The sequence below is a fragment of the Notolepis coatsorum genome (genome assembly GCF_963971535.1).
Source record: "Notolepis coatsorum genome assembly, chromosome: 17".
Classification (NCBI taxonomy): Eukaryota; Metazoa; Chordata; class Actinopteri; order Aulopiformes; family Paralepididae; genus Notolepis; species Notolepis coatsorum.
This window is the reverse complement of record NC_140181.1, coordinates 16,585,817-16,605,114: the sequence shown is the minus strand read 5'-3', so window position 1 is coordinate 16,605,114 and position 19,298 is coordinate 16,585,817. Positions and strand designations below refer to the sequence as shown.

The 19,298-nt window shown below is 41.8% G+C and overlaps 1 protein-coding gene across 3 annotated transcripts; it reads right to left on the bottom strand.

The window, feature by feature from the left end:
* Positions 1-4,386, bottom strand: rps21 (ribosomal protein S21; the record flags this gene model as incomplete). 3 transcript variants are annotated; one of them, XM_084332892.1, is made up of 6 exons in its annotated part: positions 4,341-4,386; positions 3,504-3,582; positions 2,594-2,657; positions 2,077-2,148; positions 799-854; positions 1-55 (listed from the first exon to the last, which is right to left on the bottom strand). In XM_084332892.1, exons 2-6 carry the CDS (start codon positions 3,551-3,553, stop codon positions 46-48), a joined length of 252 nt encoding a protein of 83 aa, XP_084189018.1. In that variant the 5' UTR covers positions 3,554-3,582; positions 4,341-4,386. The 3 variants fall into 3 exon arrangements, with proteins under 3 accessions (XP_084189018.1, XP_084189019.1, XP_084189020.1); XM_084332893.1 differs by having other exon boundaries at positions 3,504-3,578; positions 4,341-4,385; XM_084332894.1 differs by lacking the exon at positions 1-55 and having other exon boundaries at positions 795-854.
* Positions 4,387-19,298: the final 14,912 nt, after the last annotated feature.

The following is a 19,298-nucleotide window of genomic DNA, read 5'->3' as shown; positions in this document are numbered from 1 at the left end:
TAATTTGTCATTTGTGTTTATTTTACAAAGTTTCCAACTCCACACTTAGAAGTTCCTGCAAAAAAGAAATAAAAAGCTTGTTAGTGATGAAAAAAACATCCAGTCTCAATTCTTGACAAAGTGAAAAAAATGCAATGGTATATTCATATTGACATTACTGAATAAATACTGTTCTCGAGGGAAGATTGGTTCAATTGGTACACTAATGATAATAATAAAACCTAAAACTAAACCTAGAAAGCTACCCAGACGTTTACAGTTCCACTATTCTGTTTACAACCATATGTACAGTTCAAAGTAGTATATTCTGGGATTATGATTGTTCTACAGTAAAGATCAAACTACACAACATCATTGCCTTTCATGATGGTCACCATAGCATCATGAAATCTGGCAGAAACCAACTGCAAGTTGTGCAAAAGTAGACTAATGTCTCAATCTCAAGTTAAATGCCAGTAGCCTAGTAACATTTAGTCAAGAGTTTACAAAAGTCCAACAAGACAGAAGCACTAAGTAGTTAAACACTTAAATCTACAAGAACAGCATTAACTTGTTCGAGTCTAAACAAAATCCAAATGACTCCACAACGTTTTAAAGAAACACCTCCATCTACTGTGTTGCTGAATGTTGCATTACAAGGTAGGTAAACACTGGGTAAGATTAGTCATCAAAAACACAAGAACCCACCAAATCAGTTTAGGGACTAGAAATTGGTTTGATAATGTAACCCTGAGGAAATAAAACTACCATATTAGATTAAAGTAAAAAAGAAAATATAAAAAAAAAAAACGTGCTTACTTTGAGACAAGGGAGTCAGTCTTTGCCAGCCTCAGGAGGGAGTCATCAGCCTCACCCTGTCAGCGGAAAAAATATAATATATTATAATTTAACCTTCAACCAAGGAGGCTATACATCATTCCACCAGGCACAACACTCCATCAGACCACCAGCTCCCACTCTATGACTTAACCTCGTAAATTCTAAAAAGGTGGCGATACATTGAGATACTTATAAAGATTGCCAATATTAATTTCAGATTGAATCTTAACTGGGGATTGACATAAGTTAAAATTGTTTTATTTTTCACATATAAAGGTAGTGGTACATGTATATTATAGTGAAATACTTGTGTGAAAGCCTCCCAAGATTGTGCTTCATACAGTAAAAAAACAAACGCTACAATATAGAAAACTAAAATGTACAAAAATAAGAATAGATCAAATATTATATAATACTAAATAGATATAATACCCATTTACGCTGGCTCCAAATAATTTACAATGGCCATGCAGGACAAACCAGAGACGGGAATGAAAACAAAAACACATGGGCACAGAAGACAACTGGACAGACAGTAGACTCACTCGTGTGGTCAAGATAACAGGCCATGGCTGGATCCCATTCAAGGTTTTTGTCCCCTTGCCCCCCTTGGGAATCCCCCCCCAATGTCCCTCCCAAATTCTGTTTATTGCAGCACACCCTACTCTGCCTCACCCAAAGTGACCCTCGAAATAACCAAGGCGTAAACATCACCAAAGGATCGTTTGATCTGAGGGGCGAGGGTTTGAATGAAAAGCAAATGGGATCCAGTCCACGTTATGTCATACATAAATGTAGTCCATTGCAGAGAGGGAAAGCAGAGAAACACAAAAACACATAGGGGAAAGGTTGGGAGCGAGTGGAGAGAACATGCAGGTGATACACAACAAAGACACTCTCAGGTCCGAGACAGGTACAGAGACAGAAAGGTTTAAAATTATGGATTTAAAATGTTCAAGAGTTGCCAAGCTCTTGATTTTTAATTTAACCCATGGTAAATAACAGCTCTTCCTGCGATTATAAAAGAGCAGTAGACTGGCACGTGTCCTTCTACACACACAAACAGGGTAGAGGTTCTATCAGCTCTACATGTGACAGCAGAGCAGACTGGTATTGTGGGGAACTCAGCCAGGCGTACTGTACTGCTTGCCCAAGACATTTAATTTGTAGTGCTTTGCAGCTATTTGGCCCTGGTCTGTTCCCAGCATAACAGTGTTTGTCATTTTAAACAGAAGCATCACTACTAGTACTACATACCATTCTACGGATAGCGCCGCAAATAGCGTAGGTCTTGAACTGGCCGTTGAAGCGACCAGTTACCTTGTCAACCTGCAAAAGAGAAAAATAGGATAAGCCAGGGATATGACATCAACACAAAAGCATAATTTAGGAAAAAGCAGGAAAACAGGAATCTACAATAGAAATGAATAATAAAACAGAAAAAAATATATCCTGGTCCTTCATACCAACAGCTATCCGAGTGTACCTCACAGTAAATCCCTGTACATTTGACTATAGGTATATACCTTCCTGGACATTTACATTTGACTGTATATTTTAGAATGTATATATTACACCGGTACATATTTTAGAATGTAAATCTGACTATTTTTATTCTTATTTTTGACTAACTGAATGTTCATTGTGAGCGATCTGTGGTGCTGAATTTCCATCGGATCAATAAAGTACCTCTATTCTATGCAAATCTGAAACAGGCAACAGGAATATAGCCATAATGAGAACCGCTTATTAGGACACTGTTCCGCTCGCTCACCTCTGCAATGTTGATCTGGATAGAGGCATGGTCCTTGGCACCAATGATTCTGTTGCTAGCAGAGCTACAAGACAACACACATAAATAAGGTTCTGGGTTATTGGCACAGATTCAATATCAATTCAATTAGACTTGATGGCGCTGCTGCCATTATTGCCAAACGATGTAATTGGTTAACAGAGTATCCATAGAAGTTCAGCAGACTTAGTACAAGGCTAACTAGACACCTCTGCAGGACAAGAGGTGCGCTCCAAATAAATATTCACACATCCACTGAAAGACATGCATTAAAAGATTGATCTTGGGGATTTTGAGAATAATTTATGTATTTAATACATTTGTTTTTCGGTCTACACTAGTGGCATAATGCATCCATGTTTGTGCCACTAGCCATCAGTCAGACAACCCATGTAACCATAAGTACTCCTGCCAGGACCCAGGATGTTTCTGAGCAGTACCTGGGCTGGGCTGCCATCACTTCTTTGAAACTCGATGTCTTGATTTCAATAGAACGTTAGCTGGCTGCAGGATGTAACATGACAGAGCCGTCTCTAGCCTAGTAGCCTGTACATCGCAGCCTGCAAATCAGTTTTTACAAGGTTCGACTGAGTGGAACGTTGTCGTTGATCAACTCTGTCCTCAGTACTGTATTTGCAAATCTGGTATGTCATAAATGTATAGATGTAGCAGTACCGTCTATCTGTATGTCATACCGGTATATGTCCTGATGAATTGAAAATGGGGGAGCCTGATGTAAACAAGACTAAAGTATTTCTCTGGTCTGCATCCCCTTAACAATTGTGTGTATTGAGCCGTACTGTATTGTACCCATTCTGCAATCTGTTAATAAAGTTTTCAATCAATCAATCAAAACTAACTAGATAAAACCAATGTATTAAGATTTACTCACCATTTGCGTGGGACGTACAGGTCCACGAAATCACCAGCGTCGTTCTGCATGGTTCACTATTGGATCGACAGCTGCCTATCTGAGGAAAATATAGATAAAAACACATGAACTAATTTGTGTTTGAATTGTACATTGGACAGCCAATGTATATACTCTCTTTTCTGGACTATTTTTGTATCACAAACAGTACTGTATTTGCAAATCTGGTATGTCATAAATGTAGCAGTACTGTCTTCTACCTGTATGCCATGTATGTTATGATGAATTGAAAATGGGGGACCCTGATGTAAACAAGACGAAAGTCTCTCACGTCTGCATCCCCTTAACAATTGTGTGTATTGAGCTGTACTGTATTGTACCCATTCTGCAATCTGTTAAATAAAGTTTTCAATCAATCAGCCATCCTCGTTCTGTTGCGGTTAGCCAGCTAGTAACGTGCAAACACAACGATAGCGTAGTAGGGTACCGGTTAAGAGCAGCTGTCTGGGGAAATGCCTCCCGTTATAACATAATCAAAGGGGGCTCGTCACTCTAATGTTAATTGAAGTTTAACTCGTAATAATCTCACATTTCTGAGTCGTTAGCCTCGCTTAGCCAGCGAGCTAACTAGCTTAGCACTGACGTGAGGAGAGACGCTGAGCATGTGGCTGTGCTACGGCCCCGACAGTCTGTGTACATTTAACATCTACGGACAAACTGGGCAATGAAGCTACGACGAGACAACGGCAACAGCAGTATAGGCGTCTTAACTCTTAAATTTCCACCAAAGTAACAGCGTTAATTGGTTGTACTTTGAATTTTTTTACAATTTAAGGAGAGAGCTTCGATCAAACTCACCGTATGTGATAAATGGCGACGGGAAAGGAAGTGAATTTGTCCCGGATGTCAAATAGACACTGCGGCGGGAGAGGCCAAGTAAAATGAATAGCGTCGCCTACTGGCCTACACGGTTACTGCATTGATTGAATTGAAATGAATTGATTGATTGATTGATTGATTGATTGATTGATTGAAAACTTTAATTAACAGATTGCAGAATGATGGGTACAGTAGGGTGTAGCTCCAGATTCTGGGCCCCATGAAAGAATGTATTTGTAGGCCCCCAGTGAATGCGAGTGCGCGCGAGCGAAATTTTTCTTTGGCCATTTTTTTATTGATGAAAACGCATAATATGGTTTTTACCTATACATTCGGATCAGCAGTTCAGCACCTGCACTGTTGGTGGGTGATCCTAGTGAAGGATGTCGCATTGCGTTCATCTTCAATGAATGGACCAATGCAATAGTCTACCAAAGCCCCCCCTCTCTCTCTATATATCTCACACACACACACACACACACACACACACACACACTTCAGAAACAAACATAGTATCAAAAAAAAAAAAAAAAAATTTGGGGCCCCCCTCAGTGCTGGGCCCTTGGAATCATCCTAAGCTACCCCCCCCCAGCTACGCCCCTGAGTACAACTCAATACACACAATTGTTACGGGGATGCAGAGAAAGACTTTCGTCTTATTTACATCAGGGTCCCCCATGCAACCAAGAGCACCACGTGAAAGGATCCCCTAACTTTCACAATGTTATTGCCCAACATTTTTTATCATCTGTAACGCTAGGCGGACCAGGGCCTGGGGGTATAATAGCAAACATTGATTGCAGACGGACTTGGATGAGAACAATATAACAGACAGACAAGCAACCACCCAACCCCTCCTAATGTACAGTTTCCTCCCCCTCGAATGTATATAGTTTCTGTTAGGATCTCTGTTAAAAAGTACTGTATATTTGTATATCTTGTATGTCATAAATGTAACAGTACTGTATATCTGTATGTCATGTATGTCATAAATGTCATTATGAATTGAAAATGGGGGACCCTGATGTAAACAAGACGAAAGTATTTCTCTGGTCTGCATCCCCTTAACAATTGTGTGTATTGAGCCGTAATGTATTGTACCCATTCTGCAATCTGTTAATAAAATGTTCAATCAATCAATCAATCAATCAACATAATATCCCCTATCATCTTTGTGGAAAAAGCGCTCAGGAAATAGAGATTACTGAGGAACAAAAAGAATGCCCACATCCAGATTATTACTTTGTCATTTTTAATGTGTAGGAGTAGCACAAGCCATTCCTTTGTTCTCTGCTGTATGAATGATTCAATATAATAAAGCCAATATTCTTGTAGTCTGCTACTTGCTGAGATTGGATCCCATTTATAATATAGACAGGTATATATCACAAGTGTGTAGTCCTGAGTAAGTGTGTGTGTCTTGGGGATATTGAGATGGTTACTTACAGCTACCTACTGTGTCTTGGCACTCAGAAACCCTTGTTTTGTCTTCGTCTAGTCAGTGTGTGAAGATGAGCCGATGGCCTGTCATTAATAATGCATTTTGGTGGCAGCTGGGGGAGGAGGGGTTGACTCAAGAGGGTTCACTGTGAGCCTCGGGGAGTTTGAGTCTGTGGGATTGTGTTTGAAGGATATGTATGTTACTGCTGTGTGAAACACATGAAACAACAGAGAACGTCTGGAATGTGGCTCCTCCTGTGTGGTGGAACAATGCATGCACGCACACGCGCACGCGCACACACACACACACATATATATTGAGCATCTCAACGATGTCTATTCTGTAATCCACAAAGCTTGTACTGGTACAGATAACAGGAGGACAATTTAACCTGGACTTTATTAGCTGTATTTCATCCATTCTATTGCTTGGGCTGTATGGAACATACTGAATATACATACAGTCATCTCAAACTACTAAATGTTGACATTGCAGGTGTTGGGCCACAGTGCTAGCTAGTCCTGGCTGACAGTCACAGTGCTAGCTAGTCCTGGCTGACAGTCACAGTGCTAGCCCTGGCTGACAGTCACAGTGCTAGCTAGCCCTGGCTGACAGTCACAGTGCTAGCTAGCCCTGGCTGACAGTCACAGTGCTAGCTAGCCCTGGCTGACAGTCACAGTGCTAGCTAGCCCTGGCTGACAGTCACAGTGCTAGCTAGCCCTGGCTGACAGTCACAGTGCTAGCCCTGGCTGACAGTCACAGTGCTAGCCCTGGGTGACAGTGCACTATAGAGGGCTACATCCCAGTGACTGCCATGATAGCTCCAAATTCCTGCTTCATGCCTTTTGGTCAGCGACCAGCTGGTCTTCAGAACGCTGGGTATTTCACCGTAATGATGTTATGGAGGGTGTTATTACATATCTGCAACCATGAGTTAGTTCCTGGAAGACGGGGAGCAACATGATACTCAATCCCCAGTCGGACCAAGCTCTCTATCAATGGCGCTGTGTGTGTGTGTTTTTCGAGGGGCTTTGGGACAATAGAAGCATTCTGCAGAATGATGGAGTGACATTCCGGAAGCTCTCAGGCCGTCTCTGATGTCATGGCTTTGGAATCTTGGAGTCCAGCCCAAAGGGGGGGGGGGGGGGGGGGGTCTTGAGACCATTGAATTACATAGCTAGACATGGGGACGGTCATGAGTAGTTCACAAGGCTGCCTTGTCACATGGACTGGTTGAAGAGACATCCACGCTCCAGTGACAGGAATGTAGTTGTACATTGATTGATTGATTGATTGAAAACTTTATTAACAGATTGCAGAATGGGTACAATACAGCTCAATACACACAATTGTTAAGGGGATGCAGACCAGAGAAAGACTTTTGTCTTGTTTACACCAGGGTCCCCCATTTTCAATTCATAATGACATTAATGACATACGCAACATACAGATATATATCTTGACATTTCTGACATACATGACATACAGTTCAAGTTTCAAGTTTCTTTAATAGTTGTCATACAGAAGTACAGAATACTTTTGTACAAAATGCTTCTTACTGTTGCGCTCCAGAGACTGTGCAAGACAAGATAAGTATGAAATAAAATAACATAGTAAAATTAGAAGTAAAAAAATGAGGTCACAGTGTTCAGTTTAGACATATGTACAATGTTCGATGCAGAATAGACGTAGTTACCATACAATATACATGATACAGGTATACAGTACTGTTACATTTGTGACATACAAGATATGCAAATATACAGTACTGTTAAACAGAGATCCTAACAGATAATATATACATATGAGGGGGAGGAAACTGTACATTAGCGGGGGGGGGGGGGGGGGTTGTACATTTATGGGGGCCAGTTTCGAATTGCAGCCTCCCGTAGGTGCTCTTTGAGAGTGGTTTTGAAGGTGGGTAGGGATTCAAATTTTTTTGCGAAAAGTGTTTAGATCCTTGTTTGTGCCGAACATCAGGAGGGCGACACAACACTCATATTCCTATACAAAGTACACTCTCTACTTTAACCCTTTCACTGCCACACTACCAAAGGGTTAACCCTTTCACTGCTACAATACAGGTTAACCCTTTCACTGCCACATGACAAATGGTTAACCCTATCACAACCACACTACATAAGGTTACCGTCTGTAGTGTGGTAGTGAAAGGGTTAACCTTATGTAGTGTGGTAGTGAAAGGGTTAAACACACCACAAATATATATAAAAATAAAATATTTTGTATAGTGTTTGGTCTTTATTATTTAACTTTTTAGTGCATGAAGCACAATCTCAGGAGGGTCATACAGAACCAAGCATTGTTTGTTTACCCATATACCCATAGTCTACCCATATAAATCTGTATGATAGCCATGTACAATAATAGTGTATATACCAAATATATTCCACACCTGTCACATGATATACAGTACCTGCAAATATTCCTGTTTACATACCTGTAAATACTATATTTATATCTGTATATAATATCCCTTACCTACTGTTATACAACGGCATGCAAATTTCTCGATTCTGATTGGCTGAAACAGTCATTTTACACGTCTTTATTGGCAACAATCCACGCTGCTGGCCCAGGACCCGCCCACAACCGACCCACATCACATCACTCCGCCGGATGAATGAATGAATGAATGAAAACTTTATTTAACAGATTGCAGAATGGGTACAATACAGTACGGCTCAATACATACAATTGTTAAGGGGATGCAGACCTGAGAAAGACGTTTGTCTTGTTTCCATCAGGGTCCCCCATTTTCAATTCATATAGACATATATGACATACATGACATACAGATAGTCAGTACTGCTACATCTATACATTTATGACATACCAGATTTGCAAATACAGTACTGTTTGTGATACAGAAGGAGTCAAGAAAAGGGAGTATATACATTTGACGTAGAAACTGTACATTGGAGGAGGTTGGGTGGGGGGGGTTGGGTACATTGGGATATTGACAACCATACTGGGTAATTTACATTGGAGGTGGTTGGGGGGGGGCGGGGGGCACACTGTATAAACAAGTAACACTGTACATTGAGGGGGGGGGGGAGGAGACACTGTACAAACAAACACAATTGTACATTGAACTATTGACAAAACCATACTAGGTAAATGACTGTACATTGGAGGGGGTTGGGTTAGGATATTTACAGGGGCCAGTGTTGAATTGCAGTCTCCCGTAGGTTTCCCTTGAGAGAGGTTTTGAAAGTGGGTAGTGATCCACATTCCTTTACAGCTTTGGGTAGGGCGTTCCACATTGATGTGGCATAATTGCGAAACGTGTTTAGTCCCTTATTTGAGCCGAATCTGGGTTTAACATGATTTGTGGAGCTCCCTCTGGTGTTGTGATCGTGGTATTCACTGACCTTTGGGAAGTATTTTGACATGTACATGGGTACCTTGGTCGTGTAGTGTATCTTGTAGACCAGGCCCATTGCAAGTTGTTGTACTCTGTCGTCTACTCTAAGCCATCCTAGGTTGTCAAAGTGGGCAGGGGTGAGGTGGGTTCTAGGAGTAAGGTCAAGCAGTAGTCTGACCAGTTTGTTTTGAGATGTTTGTAATTTTGTTTTTAGCGCCTTTGAGGTGCTTTGGTACCATGAGGTGCAAGCATAGTCGTAGTACCCCTGAATGAGTGCTCCTGCCAGAGTCTTCAGGGTGTTCTTGTTTACCAGAGAGGAGATCCGGTACAAGAATCGAGTTCGTTGGTTGACTTTTTTTATTACATTGGATGCCATTTTGTCACAGGAGAGATTAGCCTCTAGGATGGAACCCAGGTAGGTAATTTCATCTTTCCTTGTGACAATATTGTCACCCACTGTAACTGAGAAGCCGTCGGTCTTGCTGAGTTTGTTATTTGAACCGAAGAGAATGGATCACAAGAAGGTGGCCAATAATCTTTACAAATGGATATGTTGATGCGACTAAACGACTAAATATCAAGCGATTCTGTCACAGCGAATGTCTTAGTCGTTTAAACAATGTTGGATGATGTAATTGATGGGTCTTGAATCATTCTGTAACAAAAGAAAAATCGCGGATTGATTGATGGATTAATTTGCGATTTTTTTTTCAATTTATTTTTCCTTTCGACTGTCAGCGCTCGCTCTAGTCTCCACCCACCGCCACACCCCCCCCCCACACACCTACACACACACACGCACACGCACGCACACACACACACACTCTGCCTGCAACGCGGGGGATAGTCAGAGAGCTGGGTGCTGCGCTGTTCTAAGTGAGCATGGCCTATTGAGTTGATTGATTGATTGATTGCTAATTTTATTACTGTACGCTTGGTTTCCAACTGGTTAAGTTTAGGCCCTCTACAGTAGGTTTAAAAAAATAAATAAAAGAATAGGGCGAAGAAAACGTTTTTTTCCTATAGGGCAAAGAAGACTTTTTAATTTGTTTTACCTACTTTATATAGAAGCATCTAAGAATGAAGTTCTATGGAAAGTAGGTCTGCATTCCCTTAACAATTGTGTGTATTGAGCCGTACTGTATTGTACCCATTCTGCATCTGGTAATAAAATGTTCAATCAATCATTCCAATAATACACAGTTGGATGTGTTAGTTGGTTGGATGCACTTCAAGCTGCTTCCACATGAGGCAACTTCTCTCAATCATTCCAATAATACACAGTTGGATGTGTTAGTTTGGTTGGATGCACTTCAAGCTGCTTCCACATGGAGGCAACTTGTCTTTTTTGTAGTTGTGGGAACTACTTTTTCTGGCGGATGGTTTTTTCAATAAATCTTCGATTAATGTGTGTTTATTGTATAGAAATAAGGTTGGATGAATCTAGCAGTTGTATAAAAGCTTTACATCACTTGCAGTCGTGATTTGTGACCAATAAACCATGCCTAGGGGGGTCTAACGACCCTCGGCTGCGCCTCGGGCCTAACGACCACCCCTAGGCATGGTTTATTGGTCACAAACCACTCCTGCGCGTGATGTAATGCTTAATTACTAGTTATACCACTGGCCAGTATGTTGGCCAGAATCTAATCTAATCTTTAAAAAAAGGATGTTTCTAGTCACCCTGACCATCAGATCAAGGTCAGTCTGAAACGTCATGTTTTAAATTTAGATTAGATTAGATTCAAATGTATTGTCATCATACAGCACAAGTACAGTACAATGGAAATAAGTTTGGCATCCAACCAGAGTGCAAATGTAGCAGTAAAGTGCAACAGCAATATACAATGTACAGGTGATTAAAGGGTTCAGAGTCATACAGTATGGGTAACAGAGCCTAGGGTATAGAGACAATGGAGTCAGAGTTCAGAGGTTACTGTATATGGTATGGGGGGGGGGGGGGCTGTCAACGTGGTACAGAGTTCAGAGAAATGACAGCTGAGGGAAAGAAGCTGTTCCTGAGTCTGCTTGACTTGGAGTGGAGGTTCCTGTCTCCCGGAGGGGAGGGGGGAAAACAGTCCATGATTGGGGTGAGAGGTGTACTTGGCAATGCTGCATGCCTTCCTCAGACACCGTTTGTTGTGGATAGTCTCAATGGTAGTATAGTAATTTTCTCCCATCCCAATTTCGTATCATCCAATTCAACCCTCCCCTGTCACGAACACTGTTTCTTGCCTCCCACAAGCCGGCTGCAATGTGGACTAAGTCATACATAGCACAAGTCCCCTCCGGTACTTGAGGTAACAGCAGTCGCATCTTTTCACCTGCGCAGCTCGATCTCTCAGTGGCGAGGAGTAACGCGTGGGAGGCTCACGCTGCCCCCGACACTTCCTGATTCTACTGCGCAGGCGCACCAACCGACCTGTAGGAGTCGCTGTCCACAACGCCCGATCCCCACCCATCAGTTTCCCACCCCCTAATACGGCCAATGTGTATTAGTGCGGACGACCAGCTAAACTGAAAGCAATGTGGAGCGCTGGGCTCGAACAGGCAAGCCCAGCGTCTCTGCATTCGTGGCGAGCGCCTTCCCACTACGCCACGTAGCCGCCCCAATGGTAGTATAGTATTATGCTAATATGAGTGTTGTGCCTCTCTTCTCTCTCTTCTCAGTTTGGACTCATTGATGCTTCCAGATTCCTGCCCAGCAGAAATAGAGAAAGATCTTCATCACTTTCCAAGCCCACGCACGCGCAATAAAGGATTCCACAGACTCCCAGAGGCACCAGCAGCTTTTAGCTGAATGAAAAAATATATAAAAAAAAAATATATATATATATATATATATATATATATATATTTCCCAGCCTCTGGTCGGCAGATGGTTTTGCACATTGTGTACTTTTTGACGAGGCAGACGATGGTGGTCTTAGTTTTCCAATGCGACCCCGGGAACACTACAGGGTAAAAACATTTGATTGGTTATTGATGCAGGGAGCAATCAGATGTTTTTTTTTGATGCAGAGCTTGCTCTCTTTCTGCTGGGCAGGTCATCTCACTCTTGCTAATTTCCCAGAAGTTTCCCACTGCAGCTTTAAGACTAAGAAGACAAAAGAGAAAATCAAAGGACAAGTGTGGACGTGGAAAATGCTGTTTTATTGTTTGTATGAAACTCGATTCAGCAAATGGTTTACTAAAGAACGTAAGCAAAAAAAAAAAACACAATACAATTTCCAGCTGAAGAAGTGGAGACTGGGGCGGCGCCGGGCCCACGGGGTACAAGGATTCTGGCACACGCTGCTGGGAGGGGGATTACAGTGGAGGCAGCTGGATGCACACTATATATGTTCTTAAGATTCCTAGAAATAACTTAGTACGAAATCCTAGACGCATTTCTGAGATCACTATGGTCTGAAAGAACCATCAGAGAAAAACTATATTATGTTTTTTATTTTCCAGATCCTCCAAATGCGCGCAACGACCAGGAAGGGAATTGGCATAACGAGTAAATTGGGATGGGAGAAAAATACAGAAAAAAAGTGCGAACAAAAAAGAAAATTGATTAAAAAAAAAGAAGAATAATGGATGAGAGGAAATATGTGCTCATTGTCTGGCAAGTTCAAGTCAATGGCATTTAATTTTTTATTTTTTTTTATCTCAATTAGGACTTGGACTCCTGTCTGGTAGTTATGATTCAAAACAAACAGAACCCATCAACCCTTGGTAGTGTGATAGTAAAGGGTTAACCCTCTGTCGTGTGGCAGTGAAAGGGTTAACCTGCTGTCATGTGGCAGTGAAAGGGTTAACATTCTGTGTGTTGTCGCAGTGAAAGGGTTAACCGTTTGGTAGTGCGGCAGTGAAAGGGTTAAGAGGTTAACAGGAGATTGAAGGATGGTTGAGGCAATGATTTCTGATTTCCATCCCAGAGCCTAACAGGGCTGGCCAGAACTTCTGCTCATCATCACTTCTGATTCTTGTTTGCAATTTATCACCGTAAATGATTGTCAGTTCAGTATATTTCCAAGTAAACAAATAACCTTTTAACCCCTTCAGTCCTGCGTTGTAAGTTGGTCTTTTGAGTTGGCTCTGCTTCTGGCCCCTCCCCCTGTGGAAAAGGGTCCGGAATACTGGCACTGGGTTCCACTATTAGAAGGCATTTGGATGGGGATTTTCCCTTTGATGTTGCCTACCAAGATGCATTTCTTCACCAAGTGTGGACGACACACTGCATGGTCTCTTGAATTGATAAAACACTGAATGAATTAAAGGTAGAATCTGTAATGTTGTCAAACGGCTACCTCTAGGCAGAAGACTAATGAATGAATGAATGAACACTTTATTAACAGATTGCAGAATGGGTACAATACAGTACGGCTCAATACACACAATTGTTAAGGGGATGCAGACCAGAGAAAGACGTTTGTCTTGTTTACATCAGGGTCCCCCATTTTCAATTCATATTCACGACAACATGGTACCACGCTTTGCTTACAGCTTTTGTTTTGTGTGGAATGGATTTCAGTGGGGATAGGGGAAGGGGTCGCTACTGCTGGCCACGCTTCAGACCAAACGATAAAAGTAAACAAAGTGGGGCTCTTTTGCCTAGAGGTCGCTGTTTGACAGCAGGTCAAATTGTATCCAGGTAAAAAAAAAACATAAAATCTTTCACTTCAAATCTTGATTTTGGCATCGATTACAATGGCAGTGATTGAAGCTTTGAAGCATTCAGGTCAGATTCTAGTTATCGTCAGTCCTATTAACTTACAATGGGACAAAGACGATGATGGTTTTAGGACCCATGACATGAAAGGCTTCTCACGTCACAAGGTGAAGTGAAGTCTGTGCTTTAAGCAAAAGAGACATGGTTCAGCACCATGAAACCTTAAAGCACAAACGTAATCATTAATTTGCTCAAAATGGTACAATGAAAATTACTCACTTATGCCATAAACACACACAAATGATATTGGGAGTGTCAAAATACACACATACATCCTGGAAATGTATCATTTGGGGCAAGTGGCAATGTAAAAATTCTGTGGTCTTTCAGAAGGCAACTTAGAGTTAAACAAAAAAAAAAACAACAAAACATCCAGGCACCCTCTGCCAATTGATATATCTCAAACCCTGCCCCCTCTTCTTGATCATCCAATCGCAACTGTTGCTTCATACAAGAAAAAAGTGGGGTTTGAGATGGTTCAAACTCTTTCTATTCTTTCATTGCCCCGTCAGCAACATACTCTCTTTAAGGCTTGTAACAGCCAATCACGATGCCAGACAACTGTCATACTGTCACTGCAACAGCCAAATACAAAATGGCCACTCAGGCCAACAGCCAGTGGTTGAGCAACCCGTCATTGCCCGAGCAGACATGATATCACAGGCCACGACTTGGAACTAGGACTAGGGGCGACAGTGGCTCGGGACGTAGAGCAGTCGTCTGGTAATCTGGAGGTTCCCGGTTCGATTCCCGCTCCCGGGCAGCACGTCGAAGTGTCCTTGAGCTAGACACTCCTAACTGCTCCCGATGAGCAGGTTGGCACCTTGCATGGTCGCCTCCGCTGTCGTTGTGTGAATTAATGGGTAAAATGTGAGGAACAAATTGTAAAGCGCTTTGGATAAAAGCACTAGGACTAGGTTATATAAATGCAGTCCATTTACCATTTAGGAGATTTCCGACTTCCAAAACTAGGACAAAAGAGAGGATAAGTGTCTTCACCTCACAGTCTGAACCGTGGTCGTTGAATGAATCGACCCTTGACACACATGCTCGACATTTTTGGTTCAGCTCATCATGACATCACTGTCCTCATCACTGTCCTCTCCTTGGGTCAGAAACTTCACAGTTGTCCAGAACGCATCAGACTCAGACCTATCAGACGCTCCCGACACTTGTGAGATCTGGCGAACCCAGAGAGCACGTCCAAACAACTCTCTCTCTCTCTCTCTCTAAGAACATCAGTGACGACCAAAACCTCCCAGCGTAGTTCGGTTTGCCTACTATGGGTTTGACTTTTTAGGACAGTGGTCCATCAACTCAAATACAAGGGAGGCTGTAAAGCAACCACTACATCCGCTGGACCAAGAGTGATGCAGGTGGAACTAGGGATGGGTACCTTTCACATTTGAACCGATACCGGTACCTGTGAATCGATACCGGTACCCAACGGTACCTTTTTTCTGTACTTTAGTCTCAAGAAATTTAATTTACCTACTACCTCAGTCGTAAAAAAAAAAATCCAAACTTCAAATAACTACAATTTCGACAGTTTTCGGCTTGTCATTACTCCGACTGCTTTGTTGTTGAATCAAGTCAAATCCTAGGTAAGCATATATTGTGCGTGTGAACGTTGACATGAAAAGAAAAAAGTTAAAAAAACAAAAAAAAGTTAAAAAAAAAATTAATAAAAGATATTTTTTTTTATTTTTTTTCTTCGGTTTCTCACTTGATTCGATACTCGGTAGTACCGACGTGTTTCGGTTCGGTACCTCAAAAGTACCGAATTCGGTACCCATCCCTAGGTGGAACGATGCCGTTCCCTTTTCATCTCCGTCTGGTGACGTCGAGTGCACATCAGAGAAGCAGGGTGAGCAAGGTAACAGGATAGTTCACCCTTTCACAGTGGTGCAGTCGTAATATGGGAACTGCCCGGACGCCACGCCACGTGCGTGCGCACAGAACAGATGATTATTATGCAGAATAAATAGTAGGAAACATGTTTGTATAGGAAATGACTAGTTTTAGTTTAGTTTTTGTAAATATTGCCTTGAAATAGAGAAGCTGAAAAAGGTAGCAGGATGTAGCCTTCAATATATAAAAAATTATATTGTCAACAGATATGGTTGAAAAACAAACAATGTTTTAAATGTAATTGTAGTTACAATTTCTTTAATTGAATGAACTTAAACTAGAAAAGTAAATACAAACTAAATTAACAATGTAACTTAGTTTACAGAAGGACAGTTTCCTTCTGAAGCACAACTTAATGCCTCATCCTTGATCCTTCCAGTCGGGACCATTGTCACATAGTGAGAGGTTCCACAGCTCAAGCAAACCCCCACCAATTGGTACAGGCTTGTATTTTGGTTTGGCTCTTCTCGTTCTTTGTTATGCTATCGGTATCCTATTATTATGCAAAGTCTAGGTGATAGATAAGTGCCGGCCGCCAGGTAATTGGCGCACGGGCGCGACGAGTCCAGTGGAAATTGTGAAAGCATTTTTGTGTGCGCACGCGTGCACATCCGTGCGCGATTGCGCGTACTTCTGCTCAGCGAACTACTAGGACGGCGTGGTACCCCGTCCACCCACCACTGCATCCCTGCCCTTTCACTACCACACTACAAAGGGTTAACCCATTCACCTGCCACACTACAGAAGGTTAACCATTTCACTACCACACTAGTCTACTAGCCACACTAATAACCGTTTGTAGTGTGGTAGTGAAAGATGTGGTAGTGAAAGGTTAACCGTCTGTAGTGTGGTAGTGAAAGACGTGGTAGTGAAAGGTTAACCGTCTGTAGTGTGGTAGTGAAAGGCTAACCGTCTGTAGTGTGGTAGTGAAAGGGTTAACAGTCTGTAGTGTGGCAGTGAAAGGGTTAACCGTCTAGTGTGGTAATGAAAGGGTTAACCTTCTGTATTGGTAGTGAAAGGATTAACCTTCTGTAGTGTGGTAGTGAACGGTTAACCTTCTGTAGTGTAGTGGTGAAAGGGTTAATGTTAGGTTAGGTGTTTTGGATATAACAGTCACATACTGATAATTATTCAATATGGATAGAAATGTAGTTCATTTGCTGCAGATCACCACTTAACCCTCATTGTAAAAATAAACACAGGCATTTCATGGCACAAGTAAAAAAAAAACAGGTTAAATTGAAAAACCATAGAAGTAAAACATCCACATGTGCAAAAAAACATCACTAAACATTCTCTGCTTTTAAGGCATTTCACGGAAGACATGGGAGTCTGTTGAAACAGCCGAGCTTCCGCTGAAATACCTCCGATGTCCTTTATTTTCAATTAAAACTGTAACAATAGAAAGGTAACCTTACAATACTTTAAACCGCGGTACAAACATTCGCCATAAAAGAGAGTAGCACAAAGTATCACACCTACAAAGAAAATATGAAACGGTTTGAGTCTGTAAAAAAAAAGAAAAAAAAAATACATTTTAAGAGGAATAAGGCAACGCATAAATGTATAAAATAACAGAGACGAGCAGTTTCAAATAGCTTTGTCAGCCTTTTCTAACGTTCTTTTGGGCCTTGGCGTGTTTTGGTCTCTGGATTAACAGTAGCGACATCATCTTTTACTTGGTTCTGCAACATATATAATAGTGTTAACGTTTGCCACTAATTCCAGTGGTTCAACATGGCATTGAGAAAAAAAAAAAAAAAAGGGGGGGGTTCCTTGTTTTCAGTTTGCATTCCTAAAGAGGAAGACGCCTTTGGTGTGGGAGGTCAGTAACTCATTGATCCCATATCAATACCATAGGCTTGGAAAGAAATTGACAAAATCTAACATTATGGTTAGGCATTACAAGGGATTAAGGGTCACTGGTATAGACAGTGCATAAGTCTTCAAACAAGGACTCAAAAAAGACAATCAAGACATACAGCAACATCGCTGAGATCTGGAAACTCTAAAAACAGGATCAGTCTCCTGCATTACTTACTCGGCACGCTGAGCGAGAAGGCTGCCGGCACGTCGTCGTTGACCACTTCCGTCAAGGAAAGCCTCTTTCCCCTGGAATTAAGGATTGCACATTTAAGAAGGCCCGCGTCTTCAAAACAGACGAGACCTTAACGATAGAAATGTGAACACCTAGGCAAAGTGGGGATGCGCAAGTGGGAGCGACGGAATCGGTTTGAATTTGGAAAGTCAAGCCTTTTATTTTTAGCGCTGGAATGATCTTCAACACACCCGATACTCTTAACTAACCTACGGACAGTTTAAAACCACTCTGCTGCATTGTGTAACGGTTTTAACGGATTCATCTGCGTTTGTCTTATTCATTTAGACTTCGTCTGTACACTCTACGATATCGTGAATGAGAGGGCAACCTCAATGGTTCTTCGGGTTTTAAATAAAGGTTTGAGTGAATGAATCGGTTAGTGGGGTAAAATGAAAACGAAGTCGGATGAGATGACCCATGAAGGCTTGAAGTGAACATCGAATACATATCTTAAAATCCTTCCTCTAGTTTCTCCACAAAATAAAAACACTTGTTGCAAAAATGATAACTTAAGAAGAGAGAACTGAACCTTGAAGAAAATGTACAAAAGCGAATGCATACGAGTATCGGTACCAGTAGACTTAAACTCCACGAACAAAACAGAAAATAACAGAAATAAGTAAAGACAGAAAAATAAAAAAATAAAATACAAAAAGATTACTGTAATCTTACAAGACGGACAGCTTTTCATTTTTCTGGGGCCAAGTTGGCCAAACCAAGATGGTGGCATTAGTAGTATCCTTGGAACGTGGAACACTAGCAGGCAAACACATGGCCCAAGAAAAGACTCGACTGCTGCCTAACAGTACGTTCAAATACAACGCAAAATTTAGATGCCGCACGAATGCATATAAAGTCAACGGAAAAAGACGCAAACAGATGACGCTTCGCTCTAGGCCGCGGCAAACTCTTCTCACCATGACTATGACACGAGACGGCTATGAATGCTCCATTGCTCTGTAACCTATAGATATCGAATAAGTCACATTTACAAATAGTCTCATTTTTGGAAATTGTCAACAATGCTACCGTCGAGAGACCAAACGCATAGTAGTAGCACATTTCTTCACGCCAGTTATTTGTTTGTTGCTAGTGTCCCCCAACTGTCAAAGTTCCTCTTCACGTTGCATCTTCTGAACACACCCGTTATTCCCAAACCAAACCTTGGGACCCTGCAGCCCTGTTCGGTCTAAGGGCTCCACTTGTGCCATTTGCAACTTCTGGGTCCGAATACAACAATATGGTTACTATGGCTACTGGAGTGACACAAAAGGGCCTCAGGTAGTACGCTATGGCATCAGGTAAAGCAGTAGACGAGGGTTGGTTTGGGATAAGCCCTGACTGACTCACTGACTGAAAAGACAGGCAGCAGAATCTTCAGA